This window comes from Phocoena phocoena, chromosome 15, assembly GCF_963924675.1.
Source record: "Phocoena phocoena chromosome 15, mPhoPho1.1, whole genome shotgun sequence".
In the NCBI taxonomy this organism is placed as follows: Eukaryota; Metazoa; Chordata; class Mammalia; order Artiodactyla; family Phocoenidae; genus Phocoena; species Phocoena phocoena.
The window spans coordinates 19,115,304-19,128,053 of NC_089233.1; the positions used below are offsets into that span (position 1 = coordinate 19,115,304).

The following is a 12,750-nucleotide window of genomic DNA, read 5'->3' on the forward strand; positions in this document are numbered from 1 at the left end:
TTAGGAGTGAGAGGAGTTATCATACACGTGCTTCTGTCCCCCTCTTCATGGGGGACTAAGGGGCAAGTAGTCAGGCGACATACTGTTCCTTATTCAGCAATAGTAACCTGTGATGACAAAGGTCATGAACCCTGCAGTCAAACGTACCTTATATTTTGGCTCCACCAATGTACTAAGTATGTGACTCTGGGTAATGTCATCTCTTGGGATCTCCATTTGCTCCTCTGGAAAATGGGAAGAGTAAGAGTGGCTACCTGTATTCATTTCCTGAGGCTGTCCCTAGAAATGACCACAACCTCGGTGACTTAAAAAAACAGGTATTTATTCTCTCACCATTCTGGGGGCCAAAAGTCTGAAATCAGGGCGTCAGCAGTCCACACTCCCTCCAAAGGCTGCGGGGAGAACCCTTCCTTGCTTCTTCTAGCTCTTGGTGACTCCTGCTGCTATCATGTGATACCATAACTCTGCCTCGGTCCTTCCATATGGCCACCTTCTCTGTGTCCTTTTCTGTCTCTTATAAGGACACTTTCATTGGATTTAGGGCCCACCCTAATCCAGTATGGTTCGTCTTGACCCTTACTTTACTTGGGTCTGCAAAGCCCTTGTTTCCAAACAAGGTCACATACTGAGGTTCCAAGTGGACATGAATTTAAGTGGGGACACTATTCAACCCACTACACTACCTCATGGGATTGTTGTGTGAGGACTAAATGAAATATGCATGGAAAGCATTCTGCACAGTGCCGAGCACATAATAAACAATAAACGTTAGCTGTACACGTGTACGCATGTGTGTGTATGGGTGTGTGTATATACACGTATATATATATGTAACTATTTTGTTATTTACTAGATTTACCAAAGGTTGATTTCATTATTTCGCCAAAGGATGTAGTAACTTTTAATGTTTTTCTCTCTTTGTGAGTTTTCTAATGTGTTGTTTCTGATTTCAAACTTTTACTGAACATTTACTGTATGCTAGGTGCCGTGTTAAGTCCTTCCCATTGCATTAACTCATTGGACCCACACAATATGCCTGCTGCTGAGGAAACTGAAGCTCAGAGAGCTTAAATAACTTGCCCAGGCAGGGTCACACAGCTAGTAAGTGTGGTGAAGCTGGGATCTGAACCCAGGTTCAGCTGACTCCAGAGTCCTACTTCTTAACTGAAGTAGGTCCATCAGCGCGTACGCTGGGCCTTGAATTTGCCTTCATTGAGTTCTTTGCCTTTCCTCTCTTCACTTGGGTTCTTTGAGCACATCATTTACCATCCTTTCCTATCAGCCTATTCATTTGATCTACTGGATAAATTACAAGTTCTTACTAGATGTTCTTCCAGCAAAGACTCATCCTTTCCTGACTAACCCTAACGGCTCTTCCTATTATTGCACAGTTCCCCTGTTAACAATTCTGTTTGTTCTTAACCCCATGAGTTAATGTTCGCTCTTTGTCTTTTCTTTTTTTTTTTTTTTTTTTTTGCGGTACGCGGGCCTCTCACTGTTGCAGCCTCTCCCGTTGCAGAGCACAGGCTCCGGACGTGCAGGCTCAGCAGCCATGGCTCACGGGCCCAGCCGCTCCATGGCATGTGGGATCTTCCCGGACCGGGGCACGAACCCGTGTCCCCTGCATCGGTAGGCGGACTCTCAACCACTGCACCACCAGGGAAGCCCCTGCTATTTGTCTTTAAGTGCAGCTATATGTCTTAAGATTACATGAACAGTATAAGAGCCCAGACTCTGGAGCCAGACCACTGGGATTTGAATCTCAGCTCTGCCACTTCCTGAGTGACCTTGAGTAAGTAATTTGACTTCTCTATGCCTCACTTTCCTCATATATAGCATGAAAAAAAAAATAACAATAATATGTACCTGTACAGTTGTGAAAATGAAATAAATTACATGTTTCGAACACAAAGCAGATCCTGGCATGTAGAAAGTGCTCAATTAGCGTCAGTAGCTATTTTTACTATTACCTTCACATCATTGAACACAGGTTGTCTGAGTAGCTCTTCTCTTTAGGTTTGTTGTTATTGACATTTATTATTCTCTTTTTCTCCAAAATGTCTTGGATATTTGGGTAGTGACCATTTTCTCAACAGGCAATCTCTCATTGCATTGGTAATATTCTCCAGTGAGCATTTTCTTCCTTTTTACTCAGGTGAGTATTTTGCTTGTCTGGTAGAAGTGGGGGATGTTTTTGTTCGCTGTTGAGAATTATTTTTCCCTAGCACCCCTTTGCGGTGTTAGAATGATCACCTTCCATAAATTACCCATAGCTTCTTGTAGAGAAGATACACACTCTATTTTTAAGGTGTGAACTTCAGAACGTGTCTTTTTATTCTTTTTTTATCCTTAGTTATTCACTATACTCATATCTTCCATCTAAATGCCTCTGTCTCTCCAGACCTGTATTATGCCACGTTATATATTTCCTTGGGAAATCCTTGCAGCTCTGGTCCACCCCCATACCCACCCGCATCCCCAGCTGGAGTGCCATGAGTGGGTCAGTCCATGTCCTGGATAGCTTTGGGCACTAAACCATGCCCTGGAGTCTGCACTGGGCTCTTCTGCAGGGTCTTGAGGTCTGTGATCTGGAACTGATTCTGACCAGAGTCCAAACTGGACTCCAGAACGGACTCTGAGCTCCAGACAGAGCTCCCTTGGCACTGGCTGAGAGGGAGACGGGCTTTGGGTTGGTCTGCACTCTGAGTACCTGCCTTGGCCCTGGACTCTAAGCTGGGCTCGAGCTAATTAGACTCTGGACACCTAAAGCTCAACCCAGACTTTTGCTTCCCCCCCCAGTGGTGTCCATTTCTGAAAGGAAAGGCCAGCCAGTGGGCACACAGAAGGAAACATTGGACTATTTATTGCAAAGCTAGATTGACAGCACAGGCCGCAAGGAAAAAGACCAAAGCAGGCCCTTCTATAACAGAGGAATCGGGGAACAAGAGAAGGAGAAAGGGGAGGAGGGAAGTGAGCGGAGACACATAAACGGCCACCTCTTCCACCCATTCTTCTGCTCCTGGGACCTTCCCTGTCAAGAAAAGCTCTTCTGTTGTGCTTGTTGCTATCTGTCTCTGGGCATTGCTGGCAACACATTCCCCAGGCTGAGGTCTCTGATGAGCACAAAGGAATTCGAAAGAACCAGCACATCTGAAAAGCCAGACCCAAGTCAGGGGAAGCATATCAGTCACTTCTCAGAGCTCTGTCCCGCAGGAAATGCAGACCTGTCTGGTCTGCAGTCCAGGACAGGTCCACTGAGGGCCCCTAGGGCAGCAGGAATTCCACCATCTCAGCTTCACCGCCCCTTAAGTATTAGGCGGGTTTTCCCATCTCCAATGAAGAACCTACAAAAAAGGTGGTCCAGTGAGGTCTCTGCATCTCTGGGAGAGACCCAACCCTCCATCAAATGTCTCCAGGCCCAGAATTCTCCAGAGAGACGCCTTCCTGAGCCTCTCCAGCCTCAAGAGCCAAATCTCCCTGGGGAGAGGAGAAACTCTTTCCTGTTGGGTCTCTAACCCTTTTCCTGAAGATCCCCATCTCCACCATTCTGAAAGCATCAGAGAATTACTTGTGATGCTTTTCATTAATCCATAGGCTAAGCCAGGACTGCAGACAGGCAGCGATGCAAGCAGTCTAGATCAGCTCAGCCCAGTGCCTGTCCTCGTCCAGACAGCGGGCACTGTACCTACTTGTATCCCTGCACAACCTGGAGCAGAAAGGAAGGACACTCTGGATCCTTGAGGTTCACCAGAAGAGAGCTGGAGGAGAAGCAGTCAAGCGGATATTATCCTTCTGATAACACTATCAACCTTCTTACCCATTGCCCAGCTCCAGGGAGCACTGCTCGCATTGTGTCTTACGTGATTGGCATCTCATGACATGCATGCTCTTGGGGACACCACTAACATGGTGTTCTATGTGGACAGGGTCCCTTGAGTTGTACAACACCCCTGTGGGGAGCTATTTCTCCCCTACTTTCAGTCCGTACAGTTGTTCAGGTGAGGCTGACCTCACCCCAACTCCAGGATAAGATTCATGCTCCAGACATAGCCAATAAGAGTGCCTGGCCCCATGGCTAGAGATCGATTCAGAGGTAGACATGGCCCAAGCTGGACCAGTCCAACTCAGAGAACAGCAGAGCCAGGACCTTTGTAAGAGCTGTTGTTCTGTTTCCTCTGTTTCCAGCTATTAACCTGCTAGGATGTAAGTCTGGAGTGCCTGGTGGGCATCTTTGCCTCTACTGGAGAGCCTATCCAAGCATGAAATCTACCCAGAGGACAGTAGAGCCTAAAAAGACCAAGCCCTGAAGACACTGTCTGAGCTCCCACCAAAGCCAGGGCCACTTGTGAACTTTTCAATTATGTGAGCCAACAAGTTCCCCTTTATGATGAAAGCTGTGTTCAGATGGATTTCTGTCACTTGCCACCAAAGGTCCCAGAGCCATAATCTTTGCCTCTGAAGAAGGCTTCCTCTTCTCTTCTCCAAACCCAAGCGAGACCCTAGCCCTCTAGACCTGGATGTTCTAGGAACTGTCAACATGCCCACCAGATGGGCCATGACCCTGTGTCACATTCCTACCTGATGAGCACTCCTACAAGCAGGCTGGCCAGGAGAGGGCCCAGCCAGTAGATCCAGTGGAAGTCCCAATGGTTGGCCACCACAGCCGGTCCAAAGGCACGGGCAGGATTCATGCAGGCTCCAGACACAGCTCCCCTACAAACACCCAGCCACAATGGTCGGCAGAATCTCAGTCAAGGAGCTCCGACTCACCCAAGTTCATTTCCCCAAGTAGGCCTAAGTCACACGCTACCCAGAAACCCCCTCTAAGCTACCGTATCATGGCGATCTGGGAGGTTCCAAAGTGAAAGGCTTGACCCCCTCCCCAGAGTCCTCCCTACAGTCTGCCACTCCCCACACACCCTTCTAGAAGAATAGGCAGCAAGTAGTGCCTGTTCAGTGATGGCAGGAAGGAAGATGGATCTACTCCTCCTCCAGAGTTGATAAGGCAAAGTAAGCAGTTTTCAGCTATATGAACTTTGGGGTCAAGCAGACCTAGATTCAAAACCCAGCCCAGCTATTTCTAGCTATGACCTTTGTTTAACCTCTCTGTGTTTCAGCTGAGATGAAAGTACATACCTCATAGAGCTCATGTTTCTCCAAGTGCTAACTCTAATCTAGCTGACCTGGTTGAGGCCTTCGTTGCACCACAAGCTAGGGACCCAGCATCTCCCGAAGAGGGACTGTTCCCCAAGAGCACCTCTCTAGTCCCGGCGTCTGTACCTTGCCCCATTCACTCAAGCTGGGGTCCTCACTCAGGCCTCACCCCTCACAGACCCCACCTGTGGCCAGCAGCCAAAGCCAACTGGATGAGTCAGTAGGCTTACAAGTGAACCAAAAGCCACTAGGAGGCATCAAAGCACTGCCACAGCTCTGCACATGCATTTCCCCAGACTCCACCTCCTAAAGGATGACTTAGGGCTGGAGGCAGAGCAGAGAAAGGCTACACTTGGTCCTGTGTCCAAGAAGAAAGGAAGGAGTTGGCCTGTAGGAAGGAGCTCCCTCATCCCCTATATTTAGCAGGGGCCCTTGTCCTAGATCTCTCATTTAATTTGCCACTTCCCAATGACCTTAAATAAGTCACTTGTGTCCTCTCTGAGCCCCAGTTTCCTCATATATAAAAGGGAAGAAATAATCCTTTGTCTCCTTAATGCCTTCGCAAGCCTACTAAGAGGCTCTAGATAAATGAGACAACGGGTGTGGAAGCTCTTTGTAAGTCTGAGGCTAAAAACTGGCTGCCTGCTGGCAGGATAAACACAGTCCACAGAAATGGTTTATTGATACTACAAAAAGTAGAAAATTCACATAAAAATCCAGTCTTCTGACTTCCCTAGAATGAAATTAGAAGGGTCGCCCCAAGCCCATATTCCCACACAGCGATAACTTATCAGAGGTGCGTGGTGGTGGCCTCCTTAGATGCCACAGTCCCCACCATTCCCTGTTGTGTGCCTCCCGCCAGCCCACTTCCCCCGTTTACATTACCTGTGTGGCTTCTATTGGCAACCCTCAGGTAAGCTCAGCAGACCTGCCCTCCTCCAGGGGCGAGCCTCAGCCCAGGTCTAAGCACTGTGGTCCCACAGCCAAGGGGCACTCACCCTGCTAGGATGTCCACGGTGACAGAGAAGCCGATGGAGAATGGGGCCAGAGGACCCTGCGTCTTCTCGTTTATGGTGCCCAGGCATACAGCCAGTGCCAGCAGTGCCGTCAGGATGATCTCTGCCACCACTGCCCCCGTCACTTGCCTGGGCTCCTGGACCGTCACGAAGGCTGCCCCAGACGCGTTCCAGAACCTCTCCTCGGAACTCACCGCCTGCAGTGAGCAGTGCTCAGCCTCATGTTGCAGGTGGAGAGACAGCTGGGAGCTGACGGGAGGGGCCCCATCCTTTTGAACCAGGGAAGGGTCCTGTCCAATGTGCAGTCAGACATATCTGGACCCACATCCCAGCTCCACCAGTTCCTACTGTGCGGCTTTGCCTGAGCTATTGGACTTCCCTAAGCCTCATTTTGCTCTTCTGTAAATGGGGATAACCCAGCGGTGGCTCCAGGTACTGTAGACCTGAAGGGTATGTAACTTATATGACCCTCTTTGAGAAAGAATACTAAAATACCTTATTTTTACAAACTCTGCAAACACACATACCCAGGTAAACACATTACCAGCCCCCTAAAAGGCCACTTCGAAGGGATGAGAAGAGCCCTGAAGCTTAAGCCCCATTGGCTTCCCAGGAAATAGGCCTTGGGGTCATCACGACACCTGGGAAGGGAAGACTGCAGTGCAGACAAGCTTCTGGACCCGGGACTCAAATCCAGGCTCAGTTGCTCCCCAGTTCATCTGAACTTGGGCAAATTATTGCCTTCTCTGTGCCTCTGCTTCCGCCTCTGTAAAGTAGGCATGGTCATGGTAATAGCCCTGGGCCCAGGTGGGGAGTGCTCTTTAAGGACTGATGCAGGCTTCTAGTCAAGTTGGAGATTAAATGAGAGGATTCTACCAAGTGCTCGGGGAGGGGGGAGGGCACCCAGTGAATGACCACTTCTGCCCCACACTGGTCTCCACCATGTTGGACAAGTTTACAAGTGACCAGGCCTGAGGGAGAGTCCCAGCACTGCTTTCCACTGGGAATCAGAGCAGCAAGGTCCGGGCCCCGTTCTAAACAGACAGGGGAGCAGGGTCTCAAATGGGGGCACAGGGAGACCAGGGCAGGGACGACAGCAAGATGGGATTCGAGACCAAAGTCTGCAATGGGCAGCGCTTAGAGCCACAGACCAAACCCCAGGCAAGCCAACAGGGTGCCCCCTTCACCCCTTCCCACCTCCCCACTCCCTCCAATCCCACCCCCAACACAAGCCAAGCAAGGCTTCCAATTTGAAGGGTCCCTGGTTGAGACTTCAAAACAGCAGGAAGGAAAGAGAGAGAAGGAAAGAAGGAAACAAGGAAGTCAGGCAGGCAAAGAGGGAGGAGGGAAGTCCTTCCATGGAGTTACGTGTAGAGCTATAGAAATTCTGTGGCTTGAGAGGAAGAGCTAGCCTTCCTACCGCAATGGGAGGATTCCAGTAATTTGAGCATTAACTCCCATTTAAGGCAGAGTAGCTCAGTTTAAAGGCAGGCAAACTGGAGAACACACAGAGAAGTCAGTTCAGGAGTTTCTCGAGGAGAATAACCCTGTGTATCCTGTACCCTCAGACAGTGCTTAGGGAGATGTTTGTAGCATGAATGAAGTGAATGAATGAATGAACGAAAAAACTAGAATTGTCTAAATCCAGAAGTGGACTCAGGAACAGAAACCTTGAGTCCTGAATTCCGCTTCCTGGTCTGTCTAGGGAGGGCTGTGTCCAGACACAGACAGAACAGGGTGGGTTTGGAGGAAACCAAAGGCCCTTTGAGTGTCCCCTCCAAGGTAGAAAGGTCCACCCAATCTCATTGGAGGCAACAGGAAAAGAACGGGACAGGACTTCCCTGGTGGCGCAGTGGTTAACAATCTGCCTGCCAATGCAGGGGACATGGGTTCGAGCCCTGCTCCGGGAAGATCCCACATGCCGTGGAGCAACTAAGCCCACGCGCCACAACTACTGAGCCTGCGCTCTAGAGCCCGCGAGCCACAACTACTGAGCCCGCGAGCCACAGCTACTGAGTCTAGAACCCGTGCTCCACAACAAGAGAAGCCACTGCCATGAGAAGCCCGTGCACTGCAAGGAAGAGTAGCCCCCACTCACCCCACAACTAGAGAAAGCCCAAGCGCGACAATGAAGACCCAATGCAGCCAATCAATCAATTTTTTAAAAAAGAACTGGACAGTCCCCACTCCTTGCCCCTCGCCCACCCCAGCAGCCCCATCAGAGCAAAAGCCCCCAGCCCAGCCCCCTGGGGGATCACCCACCTTGGCCAAGGCGGCCCCAATCAGCCCCCCACACAGCTGGGAGATCCAGTAGGGAAGGAGCATGATCAGGTGGAGGCCTCCGACCAGCACGGCTGCCAGGGACACTGCAGGGTTGAAGTGTCCACCACTGTCACCCACAAAAGCAGAAGGAGTCGTGAGGCCGAGGCCCAGGCACTGGGTCCCGGCAGCCCCACCACCTCCCCAGGTGGCCTTGAGGGGCCGGAGTCTGTCAAGGGCAGCCCAGGTAGAAAACAGGCACCAAATTAAGCCCACTTTCCCCGAGGTGCCAAGTGGTGGGGGAGAGCCTGGGAGGGGAGGGCAGCACCATTCCCGTCCTACACCCAGACCCCAGGGTGGCCCAGACAAGAATACGGTGGGAAACTGTCCCTTGGCTCTTTCCAGAGCCCCTAAGAGCTGCATCCAGGCCTTCAGAGCCGTGGCCACAGGTCAGAATGAGACCCCAGGCTTCAAACTCACAGCCCAAGACAGGTATCCTGGCCTCCCCTTAGAAGAAACCAGGCCCTGAACAACAGCTCCTGATTGAACTCAACCAATGAAATTTTTTATTGGTGGAACTCAACCAGTAAAATTCCTATTTTTGGTCTGAAAGTGTGACTAGTGTTGCCTGTAAAATTGAGATTAGAGGTTCCTGGAAATGGCACTGGGAATCAGGATCGAGGCTAGAGGTTCATGATTAAGTTGGGATTGGGATCTGGAGTTTGGGATGTGAAGGGAATTAGACCAAGTCAAACCTAGGCCAAAGGGCTGGTTCAACTTGGCTGGTCCTTCCAGAGGTCACGGGCCAAGAGCCTTCCTTTTCACCAAGATGCTCAACCAGTCCAAGCCTCAGAGCCTAGAGGGCCCCCCAATGCCCTGCTACCCCCATTGGCATCCCATCCAGTCCCATTCAGATGAAGGAACTATCCTGAGAGGCTGGCTCACCAATCCCGCTGGTGCCTGGGATGGACACACCCAATAAGAGGGACAGTGACCCCAAGGCCCCCCATGTCAACCCAGATGTTTAGAGCCCACCAATGCGCCTGCCCACCCAACGGGCACAGGGCACTGAGCTGAGACTGGACAGAGGACCCTGGCTCTGGACACAGGGACTTTGTCCAACACGCTCACACTTCAGGACCAGCTGCCCCAACTTGTCAGGTGCAGCTCTGTGCACAGGCCCTTGGGTGAGCTTCCTGCAGGATCAGGAAGCACCAGCTGATCTCAGACTTGACCGGCAGGGAGAGGGGCAGCCAGGCTTACTTGGCCTCAATTCAGGTCCATGACCAAACTTAGCCTGGGCTCTGCCAAAGCAGAGAGGTGAAGGTGGAGGTGAGGTGGCCTCCTGCAGGAGGGAGACTTAGAACCCTCTCGGCCATCAGCCTCGCCACCAGGTCCCGCAGCCCAAACGGGGAGAGACACTGTCACTCAGAGTGTGGTTCTACCAGAAGGCTGGGACACTTCACACTCATTAACAGTAGAACAATCAAGACACCTTCTTAGCTTACTCATCCATGGCTTGCTCAACAAATACTTATTGAACACCTACTCTGGTGCTAGGTGCTGTGTCGGGCGCTCCAATAACCTGAGTCAGTGCTGGGCACACGGTAGGTACCGAATAAATATTTGTTGACAAAAAACAGATGGCTGAATAAAAGGCTGGCATTTCAGGTAGGCAGTCTCCTGCAGCGCAAAGTGATGTTCTCTCCTGCCAGCTGGCCTGGGTTCAAACCCTAGCTCTGCCACCGAAGAGCTGTATGACCGTGGGCAACTTACATAACCTCTCTGTGCCTCAGTGATCCCTACCTCGTAAAGGCTGTTGCAAAGATAATTAATACATGTTCATATAGAGTGCTAGCATATAGTTAGTACTCAATAAATATCAGCTATTATTACCATCCCCTTTTATTCCACTGAACATAGAGAGGTTCAGCTAATTGCCCTGGTCACCCAGCTAAGCAGTGACAAAGGTTGCCTTCAATCCCAGACCCATCGTCGAACAGAAGACTCTGTGTTTTTCATCCCACCTGCAGCTTCCCTTAGATATTTAAAGAGAAATGTTAAAGTTCTCTTTCCATTCTGCTTTTCTGGAAACAGTATTTCAATTTCCTTACTCAGATCTGTTTTCTGTGTGAGATTAAATACAGACCAACCAGGTTCTAGAGGCCCCTGACAGACACTCCATCCAAGACATTTGTCATTGTGGTTGGTTCTCCTGGGAGCCCACGACCTCCCGGTGGAGCTCCTGTCCAGGGGAGGGCTATGCAAGGGGAACTCTTCAGGCCTCCCTGCCCCCCCCGGCGGGTTCTTCTGCATAACTCTGCCTTACCCTAGGCTGGAGCAAAATGCCCCGTCCTAAAGGTAACAATAACACAGCAACCAACAGTGACTGAGCGCTTACTATAGACTAAGCTCTTCACATCATTTCATTCTCGTGCCTTCCCCAGGAGATGCTGGGTTTAGGACAGACAGCTTGGTTTGCCTCCTGGCTCTACCATGGGACTCTGGACGAGTTACCCGGCCTTTCTCCTTCATGTGTTGGCTTGAGAAATAAGATTTAGAAAATACTCCCACTGTTCGCATTTCATAGGTGGGAAGTTTGGGTTTGGGGAGTGACTTGGTCAAAGCCACAGAGCTCATAGGCTGAAGAGCCAGGATTCAAACCCAAGCAGCCTGACCCCTCGCCCAACCCACATTTTGCCCACACTGCTTTTGGGATCCTGGGCATGTGCCCAGGGGTCCCTGCCCACAGCTCTGCTCCCTGCCTGGCTCCCCAGGTTGGCACCAGGCAGAGTGCTCAGAGCTGTTCCCACCTGATACTCCCCAGCGTGGCGATGACCAAGCCCAGGGCCAGCCCATGGGCCAGTGCCGGCTGCAGCAGCCCAGTGTCGGTCCCGTTCTCGATGACCGACAGGCAGCCGATGAAGATGAACAGGGCAGAGCCCAGCAGTTCAACCAGGCAGGGCTGCACAAACCGCTCGTACCAGCACCCACGCCACCTGCCCCCCTCGCTGGGCTCCTTCACCTTGACGCCACCAAACTCCAGGTCACACATGGATGCAGCTGCCTGAAGGGGGGGAAACGGAGGGGGACACGGATGGGAGGAGAGTCCAGAAAGAAGCCCCCCAGTGCCCCAATCTTGAATTAATTCTCAGCAACCGCTTGGATGGCCAGGCTGCAGAGGAAGAGGCCAGCAGTGTACTCACCTCTGCAGACATCAGGGCGGAGGCGACTCAGGACGGGACTCTGGCCTGCGCTGGCTGGAAAACCCGCACCTGCTCTCCCGGACAGGACACTCTTATCTCCAGGACCGGGGCTTCCAGCCCACTACAGGCTCTGCCCCTTTTAAAGGGCTACAGAGGCTCCCGAGGGTGTCAAGAAAGCAATAAAGCCCAGTAGGAGGCGGCCCTGAGGCCCAGGAGAGGAAACACTGTTTTTAACCTTAGCCAGGCAGGGCAGGGGGTGGCCAAGGATTGCTGAGCTTTCTGCCAGCAAAGGCAAAAGGCGTCGGCTTCGCTGCGTCACCTGGGGAGGGCTCCAGGTCTGCCCCAGCAGGAGATGGAGGGCCCTGATCCCCAGCTCCCTTGGTCACCACTGGGGCCCAGAGGAGACCCACATGTGTGAGTGAACACAAGGAGGGTCCCGCCAGGGAAGTAACGGTAAACTCATCTTCAGTGATTTTTCCATGGACTTCTAAGGACACCTCCTTGTGTCTGAGGCCCCGGCACCTCCACAGACTCATGCTGATAGGCTGATCCAGGACTGAGGGTATAGACGGATGACCATCTCTGGAGATTGCAGAGGCAATGGTAAAGCCTGTGGACTTTGGAAACAGGCTGCCTGGATTTCAATCCCAGCTCTTCCGTGAACCAGCTGAGTAACCTTGAGCAGTTGCTTACCCTCTCTGCACCTTACTTTTTCTCCCATGCAGCATGGATGATAGTGGTGGTACCAATGACATCGGGTTGTGTGGCTTAAATAAGTTAAGATCATAAAGTGTTTATGACAGAGTCAGACACACGATAAGCACAATACCAGTGCCTGCTGATTTAGAATATGTATTTATGTGAATATTTACTGAGCACTTTCTAAGTACTGGTCTAAGTACCTTATATGTATTATCTCATTTAAACTTCACAACAACCCCACGAGGTAGGTACTATTATTACAGCCACTTTACAGATGAGGAAGTGGAAATTCGGGAAGGTTAAGTTTCCCAGGATCACACAGCTTTTGTGATTGTGGGCTAAGTCACAAAAGGACAAATACTGTGTGATTCCACTTATGTGAGATACCTAGAGTAGTCACATGCATAGAGACA

At 51.1% G+C, this 12,750-nt stretch overlaps 1 protein-coding gene across 2 annotated transcripts; it reads right to left on the reverse strand.

Moving 5' to 3' along the window:
• Positions 1-3,155: 3,155 nt before the first annotated feature.
• AQP8 (aquaporin 8) lies at positions 3,156-11,692 on the reverse strand. Of its 2 annotated transcripts, none has more exons than XM_065892169.1 (6): positions 11,636-11,692; positions 11,243-11,496; positions 8,433-8,559; positions 6,153-6,367; positions 4,579-4,713; positions 3,156-3,344 (listed from the first exon to the last, which is right to left on the reverse strand). In XM_065892169.1, exons 1-6 carry the CDS (start codon positions 11,645-11,647, stop codon positions 3,296-3,298), a joined length of 792 nt encoding a protein of 263 aa, XP_065748241.1. In that variant the 5' UTR covers positions 11,648-11,692; the 3' UTR covers positions 3,156-3,295. The 2 variants fall into 2 exon arrangements, with proteins under 2 accessions (XP_065748241.1, XP_065748243.1); XM_065892171.1 differs by having other exon boundaries at positions 3,157-3,344; positions 6,153-6,307.
• Positions 11,693-12,750: the final 1,058 nt, after the last annotated feature.

Bases quoted from the DNA above. Each gene is read 5' to 3' on its own strand.
- AQP8 (XM_065892169.1), bottom strand. The intron at 6,368-8,432 runs GTGGGTGATCCC...TGCTCACTGCAG, and splicing joins TTGGGGCCGCCTTGGCCAAG to GCGGTGAGTTCCGAGGAGAG. The intron at 4,714-6,152 runs GTGAGTGCCCCT...GGGTGTTTGTAG, and splicing joins ACCGTGGACATCCTAGCAGG to GGGAGCTGTGTCTGGAGCCT.